This window comes from Lipophrys pholis, assembly GCF_963383615.2.
Source record: "Lipophrys pholis genome assembly, chromosome: 13".
NCBI classification, from domain to species: Eukaryota; Metazoa; Chordata; class Actinopteri; order Blenniiformes; family Blenniidae; genus Lipophrys; species Lipophrys pholis.
Window position 1 is genome coordinate 19,978,942 of NC_137632.1, and position 17,612 is coordinate 19,996,553.

At 42.2% G+C, this 17,612-nt stretch overlaps 1 protein-coding gene across 2 annotated transcripts in view; it reads left to right on the plus strand.

Moving 5' to 3' along the window:
• LOC308119134 (neuropilin-2-like) overlaps window positions 1–17,612 on the plus strand; it is a 99,652-nt gene that overhangs the window by 30,573 nt on the left and 51,467 nt on the right. For both annotated transcript variants that reach the window (XM_080478974.1, XM_080478975.1), the window contains exons 4-7: window positions 5,491–5,718; window positions 8,371–8,526; window positions 8,627–8,796; window positions 14,379–14,534. In XM_080478974.1, coding sequence (XP_080335100.1) covers window positions 5,491–5,718; window positions 8,371–8,526; window positions 8,627–8,796; window positions 14,379–14,534 — 710 coding nt within the window. The remainder of the gene's footprint in view (window positions 1–5,490; window positions 5,719–8,370; window positions 8,527–8,626; window positions 8,797–14,378; window positions 14,535–17,612) is intronic.

The window sequence follows — 17,612 nt, forward strand, 5'->3', positions numbered from 1 at the left end:
CTTCTCTTTCACCTGAAAATAGATAAATCAATAAAAACTCTATTCCAATGTGAAACATCAAGGTCATCCAGACCTGCACCATTTCTGTAAATCAGGAGAAGGTCACGGAACTTACAGTGTTGAGCAAGTGCTAAGTTAGTTTTGTAAAGTACTGGAGTTGCTCCACCTGCCTGACTCTTGATAGTGTTTTGTCTGGTAACGTTTCCAGCCGAAGTTGCATCAGTTACTATCAAAGTCCAGTCATTTGAATTGCAGGCGCCCCTGCAAGCAGAATACAATTGAACACAAGTTTGACATAACATCTGTTGTTGTAAGAAACTGAATAGCTGATAAATAAATAATGACGTAAAGATGCAGCGACAAAGCAGCTGTGATAAACTACCAAGATGCAGACAGCGCTTATAACAATAAGCAAATGTTATTTATAAGCTGCAAATACATCTAAGGCGCTGTGTCACGGAGGAGAGAAAGAGGAGGAGAAAGAGAGACAGCAACTCTGCAACAAGCACATGGAAACCTCAGTGATTCTCATTGAGTAATTTAATTTACTTTATTCACAAATGGAAAACTTGTTAGAACATTTAAAACCAGTCACCCATTTTGTCAGTAAATCTCAGTTACAAGGGGTTTTTGTTGATGTGCTTTAAGTTATCAGTGTGTTTTAGGATGTCTTGATCGGATTTAGATGATGTAGTCGTTGTTTTTGTCCTTCAGCCCCTTCACAGACTGTCTAGACATAATCTCAGCAGCAGCCCCTGCCTGTTACTGGGGTGTGTTTCGGAGTAATGAGCAGCTTTCCCGTGTGCGGCCATGTTGCAGGAGAGCTTGCCAATATAGATTCGTGCACATGCGAACAGTGACCAACCATCAAAATTTAGGGCAGAGCAAACAATAACTACATAAATACCAAAACAAACAATCATGCCACTCTGGTTTTTTGTTTACAGCACTGTTACTATGGATATTGGTGCAAAAATCCAGCCAGTAAGAATATGGCGGGGGGAATCTGGCGACCAATCAAATTTCACTGTCTAGGCAGGGTGCCCCCAGCTGTTATTGTGACCCAGAACCCGCCAGACACACACACACACACACACACGCACATGCACACACACACACACACACACACACGCGCGAGTTCACCGATGCAGTGATGAACGGTTACTCACAAATGCAGGACGGCTTGGATGTCTGCACGGAAACATTCATTCACACACACGCACCCACACACACGCAAGTTACATATTTTAGTCACTTAAAAAGTACACCGCTTTGACTTCCACTCTAATCTTAATTATTGCAACCTTAGCTTACTTTCAAATCTAAACAAGAACTTAATTTACATTAATGAAAACAACAAATCTAACAAACAGTTTATGCTCTATTTTTAAAATGACACCTTGTGGGCACTAGTTTTTGACCGAAATGATAAATGAATTCCCACAGAGTGCACACATTTCTGTGGGTGAAGTCCAACGCCCACACTTTGGACACGCAAACACCTTCACCCACACTCACACGCTGCAGGTCGTATAATGTGGAAGCCATCGTTACAATCCTTCCAATAACTGCTGTTGTTTACATTCTGCCCGATGCCTTCAGGCAATTCCTTTCTGCCTCCGTCCGACTCCCCATCAAGTCAGTTTACTGGGTCTTCTGACCAATCATATTGCTCGCTCCTCCTCCTCTGGCTTCCATTGAGGAAAGTGGATCCAGATCTGACCCAGTAACAAGTAAAAGGTGTTATCTGGATGCACAAACAGTTGTGATTGCCTTGAGCATGCGAAACAACGCTGAACCTCCTCATTGAATCACCGTCTTGCTCTCCAGTGCTCGAGATTCTACATCTTTAAAAGTCAAATAAGGTCTTTGCTTACGTTATGGTTTAGGACACTCAATGTTTTTTTCAGTACTGCCACTTTATAATGAGTAATAGCTGTCAGAAGAATGGATGAGGCTGATTTATTTTTTTTATCAAACATAAAAAAAAAAAAAAACATTTAACTAAAGCAAACAGGATTTTGTCGGAATTGACCAAACTAAGAATGTATTAGGAATCTGCATGCACAGTATACTGAGACTGAAGTGAACCATGAGAAAAATGCTGGATTTCAGTTTTTAGTGAGGCAAAGTGGGACCTTCATTGTGGTGACAGTCTTGTCACCATCTGATTTCAGCACCACAACTTAAATTACTCCACAAATACTGATGGGAAAGCAAAGCTGTGGTTTTGAATGAGCTGTTGTGCTGTGTGTGGTCGCCTGCACTGCATTTCAGCTCATATGCTACTGTTAACTTCTTCTAACATGTGTGTGTGTGTGTGAGAGAGAGAGATTGGGTGAGAGAGGGCTGTAAATGTGGATTTTCTCTAACTAACACCACATTGGCATGGACGACATTAAATAAGTGCATGTCAGGTTGCCAAACAGACCCACATGATTTTATGAGAGTCTCATTATGCACCTAAATGAGAGTGATTTAGGGCGCACACTGGGAAATCTCAACGTGTCTCCCAGAAGCCAACGACTCATAAGCACCAAGACAAGATCTACCCAGCAACACACATGAAACTCACCTCCCCAAATACTGCAACCGAAACAAGTGTATCTCCTTCAGTTATCCAGTTCACACAGATGGATATAATGAGTACTGCATAGGTGATGAGACAAAGTGGAGACAGGCGCTGTCTTGAGGAAGAAACGGCAGAGAGATGGAAGAAAGGAGGGCATAAGTGTTTTTGTAATGTCCATGAACATGAAGTAATGAAAGGAGAATGAAATTGCTCCCGGCAACAAGGGTGGTCAGGCGTTCACTCTACACGCACACACACACACACACACACACACACACACACATGCTCATAGTCACGCAGACCCATGCTATTCTACGACGGACTCAGCAGGGGGCCCAGACAGAAGAGAAACCCTGTGAAAACCGTGTGCGTGTGTGCGTTTGCCTGCCTGTGTGATCGCTGCCATGAGCAAGAAGGTCACAATAACAAGCAAATTAGATGAGAAACCGGGACAGGGATACATCAGGAGTGACAATGTTTATTATACTAAATATAGGTGCTGCGATAAGAAATGGATTAGTAAACAAATGAGAACGTGGAGGGAGTGTTTGATGTATTTGTGAATGTCTCATTGCTTCAGTGTAACACACCGGGCATAATTCCATCAAATGAATGAGAACTTGAAGGTTGATTCATGATGAAAGCAGGCGAGAGAGAGGGAGAGAGCGAGAGAGGGAGAGAGAGAGAGAGAGCCATTTGAGGTAGTCTGTTCATTATGAACAGCAGTGGTATAGCTTAAATAAAGATATGGAACAGGGTCTCACACACGCGCTCGCCTCTTTGCCTCTTACAGTGTCTGTCAGTCAGTGAACCGCTCATTCTCATTTAGCGTAACTACCTAGTTTCCATGGAGATCTCCCCTCAAAGTAACAATTTTAAAGTCATTCTTCAAGTTTGGAGCTTCACTGTCACTACCTCAGACCCTGTCTCCACCTGCCAAGTAGCAAATTGGGCACATTAGTGGCAGACGCAGCCCTCCAACATCGTCCACATTGTATTTGTTCATCCACAGTGACAGAAGCATTTTGACAGCTCACAATAGAAATGTAGTTACGTGTTCCAGTCACAAGCAAACTGACTTTAAACTCCTAACAGTGCCATTATATTTGCTAAATGCAAGCTTTTTGATATGTAAAGTCCAACCACAAGACTCTGACCTCATGTTGCTCTCACTGGTGGGCAATCAAGTTGCATGGGATCCACTGCCACATATTGTGTATGTGGCTGATAGTGTAATGATGTTGAGAAAGCAAAAACTCCATTGCATTGAAATAAATGAAAAAATATTAAGATCCATGCATTGGCACATGCTTTAACACTCAGTTGCAGCTGGATTTCAGCTGGACTCCTCGTTTTTTGTCAGTGTCTGGTGATAGACCTGACTTCTATATGAACTGCAGTCTCTTTATCCAGCCTGCAGACCAGCTGTGTGCTGACCAGTGTATTGTCATGCACACCCAACACTCAAGGGCTCTGCGCACATGACTGCTCACGACCACTCATCCCCGTTTTCAGTCTGTGTTGCATGCCGCACAAAACACAAAAAGTCCCCTTAATGTGTTTTTACTTCTTTTCATTTACTCTCAGAAGCACGCGAGCACAATAGACAGACACCCAAACAGACTGGAGAGAAATGGGTTACCATAAGAGGCTTAGACAGTGTCTGCCTGCCTCCGTGTGTGTGTGTGTGTGTGTGTGTGTGTGTGCGTGCGCGCGTGCGTGCGCACGGTGTCTGCCTGCTGAGTGTTTGGTCATACACGGCTGGATGGGCTACAATAATGATCCAGTTGGTGCGACCACGTTCACTTAATTTTGTGTGTGTGTGGTATTAATAGACAGTATTACAGACATGTTAAAGCATGTGCACACGTGCATACGTCTGTGCATAAAGGATGACATCCCCTCATCGACACCCATCCATGATACTGTCTGCAGAGTTTGGCGTCACCTCTCTCGCTCATTTCACTCTGCTAATTTTTCTGAAATGCTCACTTAGATTTGATGCTGTCTGTGTATTTTCCCAGGAGTTGGCAGAGGCACGCAGTCTCGCCTAAGAGAACCTAATACAAACTAGCAGATGCACGTCCCTTTGAAGCACAACCAAACTTAGGATCTGTGGCATTCACTCCTTTCTGTTCTTGCTTTGTCTTTTCAATGCACTGCAGTGTCTTTGTTTGTACAGATGGCACAGTGTGGAAAGGTTACAGGTTTATGACTTTAAGACCTGCCGTTTAAAATCCGCTGTGTTTGTTTTTAAGCTGAAATACCTGAATCAGCTATATGTCAAATGTTCTTATTCCCAACATGGTCCTCTTGAATTTACATCGCTCTCTTGTTGCGGGTGCACTGACAAGATCAGCATTTATGTAAAACTTTGGATACACAAGCACATAAATTAACATTCAATAACCCTAATGACACTTTGAATTAGTTGCTTTCAAAGTGTGGGGCGTGCCAGAGAACTTTCAGAGGAGTGCAGCAACCGAAGAATTAAAAAAACAAAAACAAAAGAAGAAGTGCTAAGAAAGCTAAAGTAGCTGTGGTCACAAAAAATATATCCACATTCTCGATGTACTTTAACTGCATTGAATAAACACCACATTGAGTCACTGTGTTATCTTATATAGAGAACCAGAGAACAAGTTGAAGAAAATGGATAGGTAGCACTCTCTCCTCTAATAACACCACCTTTGGGAGTCTGCCCAGAATAATATCATTAGAGTAAAAAATAATGGCAGTCTGTGGTGTCTGCATCCTTTTCCAAACAAAATTTGTGCTGACTTTTTTTTAATTTGATCTGTATTGAGTCAAACTGTTACAGGGGGGCTATTAATATACATTTCCAAAAATTCAACATGTTGTATATGTCTTAACATGGGGTTTTTTTCTCTCTCTCCCTCTCAATGTCTTCACTTCAGGTTCAGACTGTTCCCGTAACTTCACCAGTCCCTCAGGTCTCATTGAGTCCCCGGGCTTCCCTGACAAATACCCCCACAACCTGGAGTGCTCCTTCATCATCATCGTCCCCCCCAGCATGGATGTGACCCTCTCCTTCCTCACCTTCGACCTGGAGAACGATCCCCTGCCCGGCGGAGAGGGGGACTGCAAGTACGACTGGCTGGAAGTATGGGATGGTCTCCCCGGAGGTATGACATCTTGGTCTTGGTTTTCGATGGTGCGCTCTTTATTTTGACACTTTTGGTCGATGTGTTGACGCAACTGACGACGATCTTGTTGGAGGTTCATCAGTGTCAGGAGTCAGTGTGTATTCCGCCCTGCCTACATCATTATCGACTGAGATGGAGTACCAACTATTTCAGTAGCTACGCGTTGGTCGATGAAAGTAAAGCTTACAGGCAGAACGCTGGCACCTACCATGGAGAAACAAGACGAGACTTTGTAAGGGGAAAAAACAAAATAGGTGAAGCTGCGCAGAGGGAGAGAAGAGGGAAGGTGAGAGAGAGAGAACCGTAGGGGGTCAGGATATTTCTGGTGCTGGAAGAACTGGAAGAGTTTAGAACAACAAATCCAAGGTGCAAAGACCTTGGATCAAGTTTCAAGCAATGGAAGGAGTAAAAAGAAAAACAGAGGGCGACGAAAAAGTCCTCCTCTGCTGGGAAGACCGGGAGAAAGGAAGGCGATGTTGGTATGAATAAATGAAGGCCAGAGGACCTCTGGTCAGCCTTCAGGAAGATGACGTGATGTCAAAGGAAGTAGCAACAGGGATTAGACAGAGGAAGAAAAGATTTGAGAAAACCTTTTTTTCAACTTTTGACACTATTTGTGGTTTCTTTTGAGACATTCAGTACCATAAACCATGAATATCATCTTTCATTTTAAAACTTCCAACAATAGGTGTCGAAATATTTCTTTTTCTTTGATTCCAAATCTGGTTAAGGCACTCTCAAAAGTCAGTCAGCAAACAGTAAATAGGAATCGAAAAAAACAACAATGATGCTTTTCCTGCTCTGAATTCGACAGGAAATACAACTTTAGCCTGAGGAAAAACATAAAGTCAGAGAGATTGAAGCAAGGGAGAGGGATGCTGCTTGAAAGGATGAATTCTAAAATAAGACACAAAATCTTTACTCTTTCTGCGAATGGAGGGTTCGAAGGAAAACGACCTGCTGCCTTGAGTGATGAAGGGAGACCACAAGAAAGACAGCGAGATGAAAGGAAAGGAATGACAGTGATATAAAGTAGGAGCGGGTTGAAAGAGAAGGAAATGTGTCGGGTGAGAGTCAGAGGTGAAGGACGTTTAGTTCCGCCCTTTGCTGGACTCCAACAGGAAGAGAATGCAGGATAATGTTAAGCAGGAAAAGACTGAATGTGTTTCCTACAGAATAAGGTTAAAGGAACCAGGAGAAAGGAGGAGCTGGACTAAAATTCAATTCTTATAAATAAAGGAGAGAGGAGAATCCGATTATCACCAGTCCGAGAGCTCACTTTTCTTCCCGTTTTTAAATACGATCAAAATAGAAAAAAATGTAAAAACTAGTAAATATTTAAGTTCATGCTTTTGCAGTGGCTTCAACCTGAAAGGGAGGTTATATGCACTTTCTGATCATTAAAGACTGACCTTGCTTATTACAGTTTGGACCCCCTGCACGCCTGCAGAATTGTCTTTTCTGTTAGTGGCCATCTGCATATACTCTTAAGAACTTTTGTTCTCATGTCATTTTTAAGCAGTCTGGAGATTCTCCTCTGATTTCAGAGTTAACAAGGCATCTTCACCCAACCAGCTTTCAACTGGACTTTCACTCTTTTTCAACCATCCTCTATAAACGGCCTCAGAGAATGAGACATTGGTGATCAGTATCAGTAACAGGAAATTATTAATATAATATATGATTATGTAATATCGGTTAGACTGGTCAGTTCTCTTCTCTTCTCTTCTCTTCTCTTCTCTTCTCTTCTCTTCTCTTCTCTTCTCTCCTCTTCTCTTCTCGGTTTTCCTCACTCCCATCAAGAAAAGAGTTATTACGATTATTTGCTCAAGAGCCCTATTTCAGATATCCACCCATTCCAAAAAGGAAGAAGAAAAATCAATAGCTCTGATCGATTGCAGGCTATTTTCTCTCCTCCTCTTCCTCCTCCTCCTCCTCCACAGGCTGGCCTCATCGTGTGTATCTCTATGTGTGTAAGGCTGGAGCAGAAGGGAGTAGCTGGATAAATCTACTATCTTCTACCATACCACACACACACACACACACACACACACACACACACACACACACACACACACACACACACACACACACACACACACACACACACACACACACACACGCACCCTTAGGCTCTAAATCACACTCATCTGTTTGTGTTGACATGTACAAGTTGTGGTATTAGCGAAGAAGACAGTAGAGGAATTACTTAGGTTTAGATTTACACACAAACACACACACACACAAACATACACGCGTGTGTGTGCGTGCGTGCGTGCGTGTGTTCTCTCTCTCTATATATATATATATAGAACACATTGTAAAGCATGTCCAGTGTGGAGCTAGAGATGATAGATAAAGGGAATAGGGGTGGTGACATGTGGAGGTGGAGTGATGAGCAGCTGCAGGACGAGCGAGTAAACAATGCAATGAGTTGTGGATAAAGACAAACAAGATACAAGTGGATTCATAGGGGAATGATAGGAATGATAAACATGTCACCTGGAAGAGTTTTTTGACCAGCACAGTCATAACAATATTTCACGAGTGGAAACCAGAAACAAAGACAAGTTTGCTGACATATTTTTTGATGGATTGTCGTCTAATCTAATAATCTTGTTTGATTTAAAGTTGGTCCTCTGATTGGTCGATACTGCGGGACCAGGGTGCCTCCTGAGATCCAGTCTTCGACTGGGATCCTCTCTCTGTCCTTCCACACGGACATGGCTGTGGCCAAAGACGGCTTCTCGGCTCGATACAACATGACGCACAAGGAAGTCAGTGAGAGTAAGTCAGAGCTTTTTGAGTGGGGGATTAGTTTTTTTTCCAATAATTGTTACAATCGTTTTAACTCCGTCCATCTGCTCCTCCTCCTGTTCTCCTGTAGCTTTCCACTGTAGTAATGCCTTTGGTATGGAGTCGGGAAAGATCACAGACGACCAGATCACAGCGTCGTCCAGTTTTTACGATGATCGCTGGCTGCCACGTCAGGCCCGGCTCAATTACAACGACAACGCATGGACGCCCAATGAAGACAGCAACAGGGAGTACATACAGGTACGACTCTCTGTTTACAGGAACGTTTGTTTCTTGATGACATATTTTGTATTTTTACAGGCTTTTGTTTATCTATAAGTTTACATGTGTACATCTGTATTTATCTACATGTATCTGTATTAAGGGAAAAATACATGATCAAAGCCAATCTGAATAATTATATCTTGGGCTTAGATTTGAAAAGCTCTGGGTCAGAAGGAACAAAACGTTTTTGAGGTATTTGACTGTGAGTGCATGTTCACCTCAGAGTTTCTATCTCGGCCTCGAGACAACCAGCCTCAGCTGATCAAATGATTGCAGTGGCCTGTTATGTTCACGTAGACTTAACGTCTTGGTTAAGTAAGGTGGGCCAAGGCCATGAATGGCTTTCAAAACAAGCAGTAAGAGCCTAAAATCTATTCTAAAACAAACTGGAAGCCAACGGAGAGGCTGAGGCACGGGAGTATTATGTTCACGTCTGGAAGTGATCGTTAAAAAGCAAGCAGCAGCGTTTTGGACAACATGCGTACGGCGCAAGAGCTTAATCTAATCTCATGTTGATAAAAGAATGAATTGCGTTTTGTAAGTCAACACAAATCAAGACGTGTTTTACTTTAGATAAAAGGTGAAGTTGAAAAAAAAAGAAGCAGTTTTCAAGACGCTGATTGACATTTCCAGGAGGCTGTTTTATAACTACCAGTTTCAGCCAATATTCCAAGATATTGCTACTATTGCTTGTCCAATAGAGACACCACAAGTTTCAAATGTATCACAGCATAAATATTTCAACTATGATTCTCTATTGGATGTCAAATTAGGAAACACCCAGAATGAGCGGCCATTCATATGACTTTTGACACTGATTTAATGTTAAAAGTCCTCCATTAATATTTAATTGATGATTATTATTACTGAAAAAGAGCTAAAATAACAATGAAAGCTCAAACCTGAAAAGGTGGATTTCGTTAATGAGACTGTACTTGCTTTTAAAATAAAATCGGACTTTACTATAGCTAAACTAAAACAGGTTGCACTTCCAACTCTATATGTTTCCTTGTGTTGACAAGTCACACGTAATAACTCCACCACAGATATATTTGAGGCAGCGTGCTTGTGGGAAAGTGAACGAGAGAAAGAGAGAGAGAGAGAAAGTGTGAGTAGGAGGTGTGGTGATAGCAGGGTTTAACGGCTCGATGCCGGGGTAAGGCATTGTTTCCTCTCTTCGCTCCGCAGTGCCAACTTTGTGCCATCCCCACGCCGAGCTTGAGTTATGAGGCAGTCTGGGTGAGAGGGGAAAGGGAACGTGAGGAGAAGCACTTTCTAGTCCGACACATCCTGTAAACAATAAATTATCTTGTTGGTTGTCTGCTTCTGGTAGCGTTAAAGTCTTTAGCTTAGAGGGTTGTTTTTTTTTGTTGTTTTCTTTAAGTCGAGGGTCAAGAACCTTCACCGGGAGGCAGGTTCAGTTTGGAGTGGGCTTTAGATTAGATACTTAGCTTCTCCTACAGCTAACCGGAAAACACAGTGACTTCATATCTGTTCTTTAACAACCTTTGATGAAAATATCGTCCAGTACTTTCACAAACATTGTGAAATATCTCAAAAATATGCATTTTTAAAGACAAGTAGCCTTCTTCACATTTGACATTCGAGTTGGACGTATCTAAATTCAACATATTTCTGTCATGCGACCACGTATTTCCCCACTTTTGAATCTCCAACATTCACCTCACAAATCTAATTGCGGCTCACCGGGTTCCCCTCAAGATAAAATATATGCTTTTTCTTCCATTAGTCGAAAATAATGTCGATGATGAAAGAAAACTGTGATGATTTCATCTGAAAAGTGTTTCATGCTACAATGTCGGCTGAAGTTACCAGCCTAATCCCAGTTCATCATGTATTGTGGCTCTCTCATGCAGTGCGGTCATGACTGTTTACTTGAAGTGAACTTAAAAAGCTTTCAGAGTTGAACTGAGGACAAATGAGACATTAATTACAGTGCCTCCTGTCCACCGCTCTGTACACAACAGTGGCATGACTTAAATCTTATATACTGCACCTTCAGCTATCTCCTTCTATTTGCTGACTAGTTTATTGTGAGCTCATGATTTCACAACACAATTTCACTTGCACACCACTGTAACCACCCATAATCATCAGCAGTAATCATCTTGGCCATTCTTAATGCAATAAACTAATAATGTAATAAATTGCCAGTAATTTGATATATTAGTAAAATATTTTTTTACAACCATCAGAGAGTGTTGCTGAGTATTTATCCTCAATGAATGAACATGACTATTTTGGACAAGAAAACTTCACAAAACTAGCAGAAAAGCTTTTATTTAAAAAAAAGAAAAAAGAAACGCAGCCCTATTTATATATTATTACATTATTGGCGGTATTCCATTTTCTAAAGATTTTTATTTTTTTTTAATTTTCACTATCGGCACAATGATATCATGATAATGGATCAAATATCTTATTACACTCAGCGACTTATTACATTAGGGGCTTTATTACATTACTTTAACTACTACATTATTGGTTGCTATACATGACTCTTCCATATTTAACCCTAACATTGTCTGCACAAAACCAGACATTTTGGGTTTTGGACATTTTCTGTCCACAAAGCTTTACTAACCCATGGTATGTCAACAACACCTGTAAGGTCACGGAAAAAATGAAAAAAGTGTGAGTGGCTTGCTCCAGATAGCAATCCTTCATGTCTTGTTCTAACGTGGCTTCTGTAATTATCCGGAGGCTGAATGTCAAAATCACAGATAGTCAGAGACAGATGTGGAATGGAAGCAGTAGTTCAGGCCTCTACCGTGGCCAGGGTCTGGCCCAGAGAAGCACAGGAAGGGACAACGTCCAGAAGGCAGCACAAGGCCAAGGTCCCATTTCTCTCACACTTTCTTCCGTCTTACTTCATATAGCTGACAGCTTGCTCCCTCCACGCTGCTTTCAAAGGAGCTGACAGAAAACAGTCGGCATCAGACAAATCAAACTCAAATTTTCCTTACTCTGTGATATATTGGCTTCTTCCCAACTCTTGGAAAGATTTAGATGTTATCATCTGTGATCATTTGTAATTGTGTCCACCAAAATTGAGCTTTAAACTTCAACAGTTTGGCAGCTTCGATCCCGCTTCTGTTGTCTTCGTCCGGTCAGTGGTGTGGTGTTGTTCTCGTTGTGATCCTCAGTGGCTCTCAGCTGTTCTCCTACATTAACACCCGAGAGAGAGAGAGAGAGAGAGAGAGAGAGAGAGAGAGAGAGAGAGAGAGAGAGAGAGAGAGAGAGAGAGAGAGAGAGAGAGAGAGAGAGAGAGATCGTGCGGGTGTGTGCGCGTGTTTGTGGTACAAGCTCAGGCTTCTATCCTGACAAGCAGCTGTCATAAATGCCAACATGCCCCTCCTTGCATCTCACACTTTGTGGTGTCTTATAACTGTGTTTGGGCATGTGTGTGCATGTCTATTCTATTCTATTCTATTCTATTCTATTCGACTCTTTTCTGTACTCGAGGCTCTGGCCCAGCAAGGTGTGGTGCAGATTGATGATGCGAGTGCTGGTGGCTCCGTTATTCTAACAGCTCTGTGATTGATGAGGAACCTTCCCTGGGAAAGCTCACTTAGCATCTCTCTCTCTCTCTCTCTCTCTCTCTCTCTCTCTCTCTCTCTCTTGTTCTCTCTCACCATTTCACCCCTTCGTTCTTCAGCTCCTTCCTTCTTTCTCCCTCATTCCTTACCCCTCCTTTTTCTCTCATCTGTTCCTCTTCTCAGTTCCGGACTATCGATTAGTTGTCGTGGTGGATCTCTGTCTGGCCCTGCTTGCCCAGACCTCTGTGTGTGTGTGTGTGTGTGTGTGTGTGTGTGTGTGTGTGTGTGTGTGTGTGTGTGTGTGTGTGTGTGTGTGTGTGTGTGTGTGTGTGTGTGTGTGTGTGTGTGTGTGTGTGTGTGTGTGTGTGTGTGTGTGTTGGAAGTAATCTAAAACACCTGTCTTGCTGACAGATAACAAACGCAGCATTTTACCTCCCCCGGTGTTTTGTAGTATACCCCAGTGGGACATACAGCACACACACTCTTTCTCACACACACACACGCACACACACAACAAGTTCTGATTAATCTACAGGTTTCAACGGCTCCAATGGGGGAGAATAAATGTTGTAACCTACAGCAGCACCTTCCTCATCTCTCGCCCTCTATCTATCTGTCTTAAATGGAGAGAGCTTAAAAATGTGAACTACTAATGTTAGACATTTGCAGGTGCTCTCTGCTCATGGGGGAAAAAAAATGTTAACTCATCTAATATATATGAACAAATGTATTTATATACAGATAGAAATACTGTATTTCATGCTCAGTTATCCACACTGCATGTTTTCAGTACAGTAGATTAATACATTTTACTTTTGATATATATAATTAGGATTGTCTAAAACTAATTATTTATACTCTTTTGAATATTGAGAGAATCTAGGAACATTTTTAAGTTTAGAAAGTCCATCCTTATCATGATTGCTGCATTATTCTCCTTGGTTTATTCACTTTGGGCTTTCTTGAGCAAGACAAATGTGGTTTTACTTGAGGGACCTTGAAATTGTGGAGTTTGAATCTAGCACAGTGCCGTCCATGTATAATGCAACACAAGTTAGCAGCATGCCAGACACGTAGCGTAGCATCCACAATCAGGATGGGGAGGTGATTATAGCTATTGTATGGGAGGAAATTAAAATGAGCCCCGGGTCATTACTATCGATCTGCCAGGAGAGAGACACATAGAGGATAGAAACAGAGAGAAGGAGAACGGTGAAGGTGAGAAATGGATGTAAATTCTCTTTTTGTCTATTTTCACTCTTTTACAAGTAAAAGATCGCTTTTGCAATTTGTTTCTGGGTCGATTAAGAAAGTTTAGAAGATTTTCTATAAACAGACATATAATAACTGCGATGGTGAAGAAACTTTCTTTCAATTGGTAATTACATACAAATATCTGAGGATTTATCTTCTGGGTTTTCATTACAGTCTTGGGAAATAAGTGTTACGACTGTTGCTGTGTTCATGCAGCTGGCCACTACGATAGTCACCAGTTGGATAGATCCCATCTCCCAGTTTACAGTATTGACATAATTAGAAACAGACAACATGTTCGCCTCCTGCAGAGCCACTTTATTGGTGTTTGACATGACTTAAATCAACCAAAGAAGATTAGGAAGTATATTTTTTCTTCTACTTCTCCTATCTACAACTACACTAATAAGTTACATTTACAGTCAGTAATTATGCTTTACTGGAGTAATGAGCGTGAGTGCCATAATATATTAGTATGAGCAAAAAAACGATGACTGTGGTGGGTACATTTCTTCACTTTTAGCAACCGTAGTGCCTCAGAACTCTTACAAACCTTCCTACTTTCCCACTGGGAAGCTTCCAGTTTTATTCCATTAAATTGCAGTGTTCTAACTGGGAAGTGGAAACTTTCCAACCTCCCAGTTACTCATGAGTTCACCATTTGCGCGACTGTGTTTAGATGGTTTGATCCATATTGAGCATCTTCTCAGTCTGTTGTATAAAACTTCAAATCTTCTCCTACAGGTGGACCTCCATACGCTGAAGGTGCTGACAGGCATCGCCACACAGGGCGCCATTTCGAAGGAAACTCAGAAGGCCTACTATGTTACTTCCTTCAAGCTGGAGGTCAGCACAAATGGGGAGGACTGGATGGTCTACAGACACGGCAAGAACCATAAGGTAGGCACAGCCACACATAGCTGGAACCACAAAACAGTTGGAGGCAGCCGGGGAAATTTCATCTCAGGCACCACACATGCCTCGACATGCACTGCCATAGAAGAAGCACGGAGAAATGTGAGATGGAATATGTGCAGCAAGAGCTGACCACAAGCCCAACCGGTGTCTGCAATTACAGCCGTTCCACTGCCATTCACCAGGCTTCATTTAAGGGTTTATGACCAAGCCAGAACCAGCACATGTCTCCTAGCTCCAAGTGATTTCTTACATCATTGTATGCGTTCACACAGCCCATCTGGTTTCTGTTACTCTCTGGTCAGCGTTCTGCCTGACGTTGACCTGATTGGACTGTTTTCTAAGCGGTTTCCCTCCGAGGTGTTAAGCTATGATATGTCATCGGTGATATGTTGCAGTCTGACGGATGCCAGGTAGAAATGAAGCAGGCGGCACCGAGGGTCTTAATGGTTGGAGCGGCAATTAAAGCAGAGGAGCATTCCAGCGGTTGCGGCTGCTTTTTCCACCCCTCAGCCGCTCTCTGCCTGGTGCTTGTGGTCACACGTGTTTGTCCTGCGGTCTAACGCCACGTCTAGCTTTGTGCTATAAAACTTTGTTTCTAGATGAACACTAATGCATACACACTCTCTCCATTGGATGCATAGATTCTAGTCTGAGAAAGAAACTGGAGATCCATTCTAACCATCTGGCATGCCTTTGTGAACTGCAGATCCCATAAGGCTTAGAGCAAATGCTAACTTTCAGAGGCATGATAGATGGATAAAACAGTAAAGAACATAAAAATCGAGCGAGCAAAGACTAAGGAGAGGCAGGAGAAGCCATTTTTTTTCAATCATGTTTGCAGCTGTTGAGTTAAATTGGTAATTTTTTGTTGGTATTTTTTTGAACAAAGTATGTAATTTTGACATTTTAATGTTTTAAGTCTGCATGAACATGTTTGCATCTTCAAAGTGCATGTGTTTATTTCAAAAATGAAATTGAAAATCATTTGTATCATCACTCATATAGCAACTGCAGCAACATTTCATAGCACATTGGTGTCAGGCTGTGAAATAATGAAAATCCAATATGCAAAACAGCTTAATGACAATGTTTTGAGGTTAGCTGTTGGTGTCACTACACATAATCCCCCTTGATTCCCCCATAACCCTGGAAAGCCGCTTCGAGCTGAATACCAAGCCAGACACAACAGAGAAGTGTTTGAGTGCATATGAATGTGCTTGGATAAGGAGGGGGGGGTCAAGAATTAAACCAACAACAGTTTTGGTTGAAAACACACACACACAGTTCTGCACAAACGTATTCAAACCAACCAGTTTGAGTCATTTGAGCCATTTGGCCTCCTGGTGTGTCAGTCTGAGTTTTAATCTGGCAGTTCATCACAGGGTTTTTCAGTCTTTCTGTTTAATCCACTGCAGCGCATGATTATCTCATTGCTGCATTATGGATATTAACCCGATATGTATTTCGGGTTGGTCTTTGTGTTGTAGTGTGCCATTGGTCGCTGGAGCTAGAGGGAAGGATGAATATGAAAGACTGTCGTCAGAGCAGGGAGAACAAAAAAACAAAAAGCCATGTACGGCGGTTATTTATCTAATGCTGAAACAATGGTGTCAGCATGTTGGCGCCTAATGTCCCTTCTCAGCTGACACACCTCAGACAGCCAGTCAGCAGCGGCCTTGCCATGCAGACTGTCTCTATCATCTTTCAGGGTGGACGTTTCAGCTGTATAAATCACTCCGTAGCAGTGGCTAGGACATTTTGGCAGAGTGTTGTACGAGAGTATGGAATGCTGAGTCAGCATTCATAGGATAATTCAGGGAAATTGTTTTTATAATTACCGGCAGATCTTGGATCGCATCAGGGCATTTAGCCCTTCACTCATTTTAAAATATCTTGGTTGAGAGAAGGTGTAGCTTTTTGCTGAGGGAGCTCACAGAGGCCCCCCAACCTCTTTCTGTTACCCAGTTGAACCTGCTCTGAACTTTCATCCATCCATTCATCTCTTTCTTGACATTTTCATTCACTAACGCCTTCACTAGTTCCCTCAAAATCTCTTCATCCATCAATTCATCCTGCACCATCTCCCGATTCACTGTCTTCACATCTTCGTCCGCCTTCTGCATCTCTTCCCCCCCTCTGGACACTCCATCATTTTGGCCCCCCCTCCCTCCAGTGCCTCTGAGAAAGTCATCATGAAGCAGACAGGAACATTTATGCCGCATTAAATGAGTTCTTGTGCTCAGTTACAGTGCCGGTTTGGTGCAAGTGTGTGTGTGTGTGTGTGTGTGTGTGTGTGTGTGTGTGTGTGTGTGTGTGTGTGTGTGTGTGTGTGTGTGTGTGTGTGTGTTAATCTGGAAGAATTATTGAATTAGTGGTTTATGAGCAAACGGTATTAAAGGAGGACAAAAATTAATGAGAGCCGCATGGATGGAAGTAAAAGAAAAGTACAAGTACAGGATACTGTACTCTTTCATATAAACACTATACTCTCACTGATTACCAGTGTGCATAAGAAACATAGAACGTACATGCATGCATGTGGACATATGTTTGCTTACATCTTTCTCCTCATGGTATGTTAATATTTGTTGCAGATAAGTCACGCTTAGCGAAGGAACCACTGTGCACACACTCATTGACACACACACACACACACCCTCTGGATTTAAACATCTGGGAGCCGGCCCAAAGGGGCGGCATCGCTGTCACACCACATCAGGATGATTTGTGTGATCTGTAATGTATTTGATAATGTCATTAAAGGCCTGTTGTGAACCAGATGGGACATATGGAATATGTGTTAACTCACAGAAACTTTGCAGACAGAAGAGTGAGTGTAATATGTGGACATAATTTGTTTCTACCTTACGTTGACAGAGTCTACTATGTAGGGAAACGGAGATGCGAAACAGCTACGAGTACAGGATCTGCACAAAAATATAATTGCAGAAACATTTCAATGATGGATGCATGTTTACTCCTCAGTCTCTCAACAAGCATTTTTGTCATTTTTATTCATAATCAAACATGCAGATCATTTTACTGCTTGCATTGTGCTGC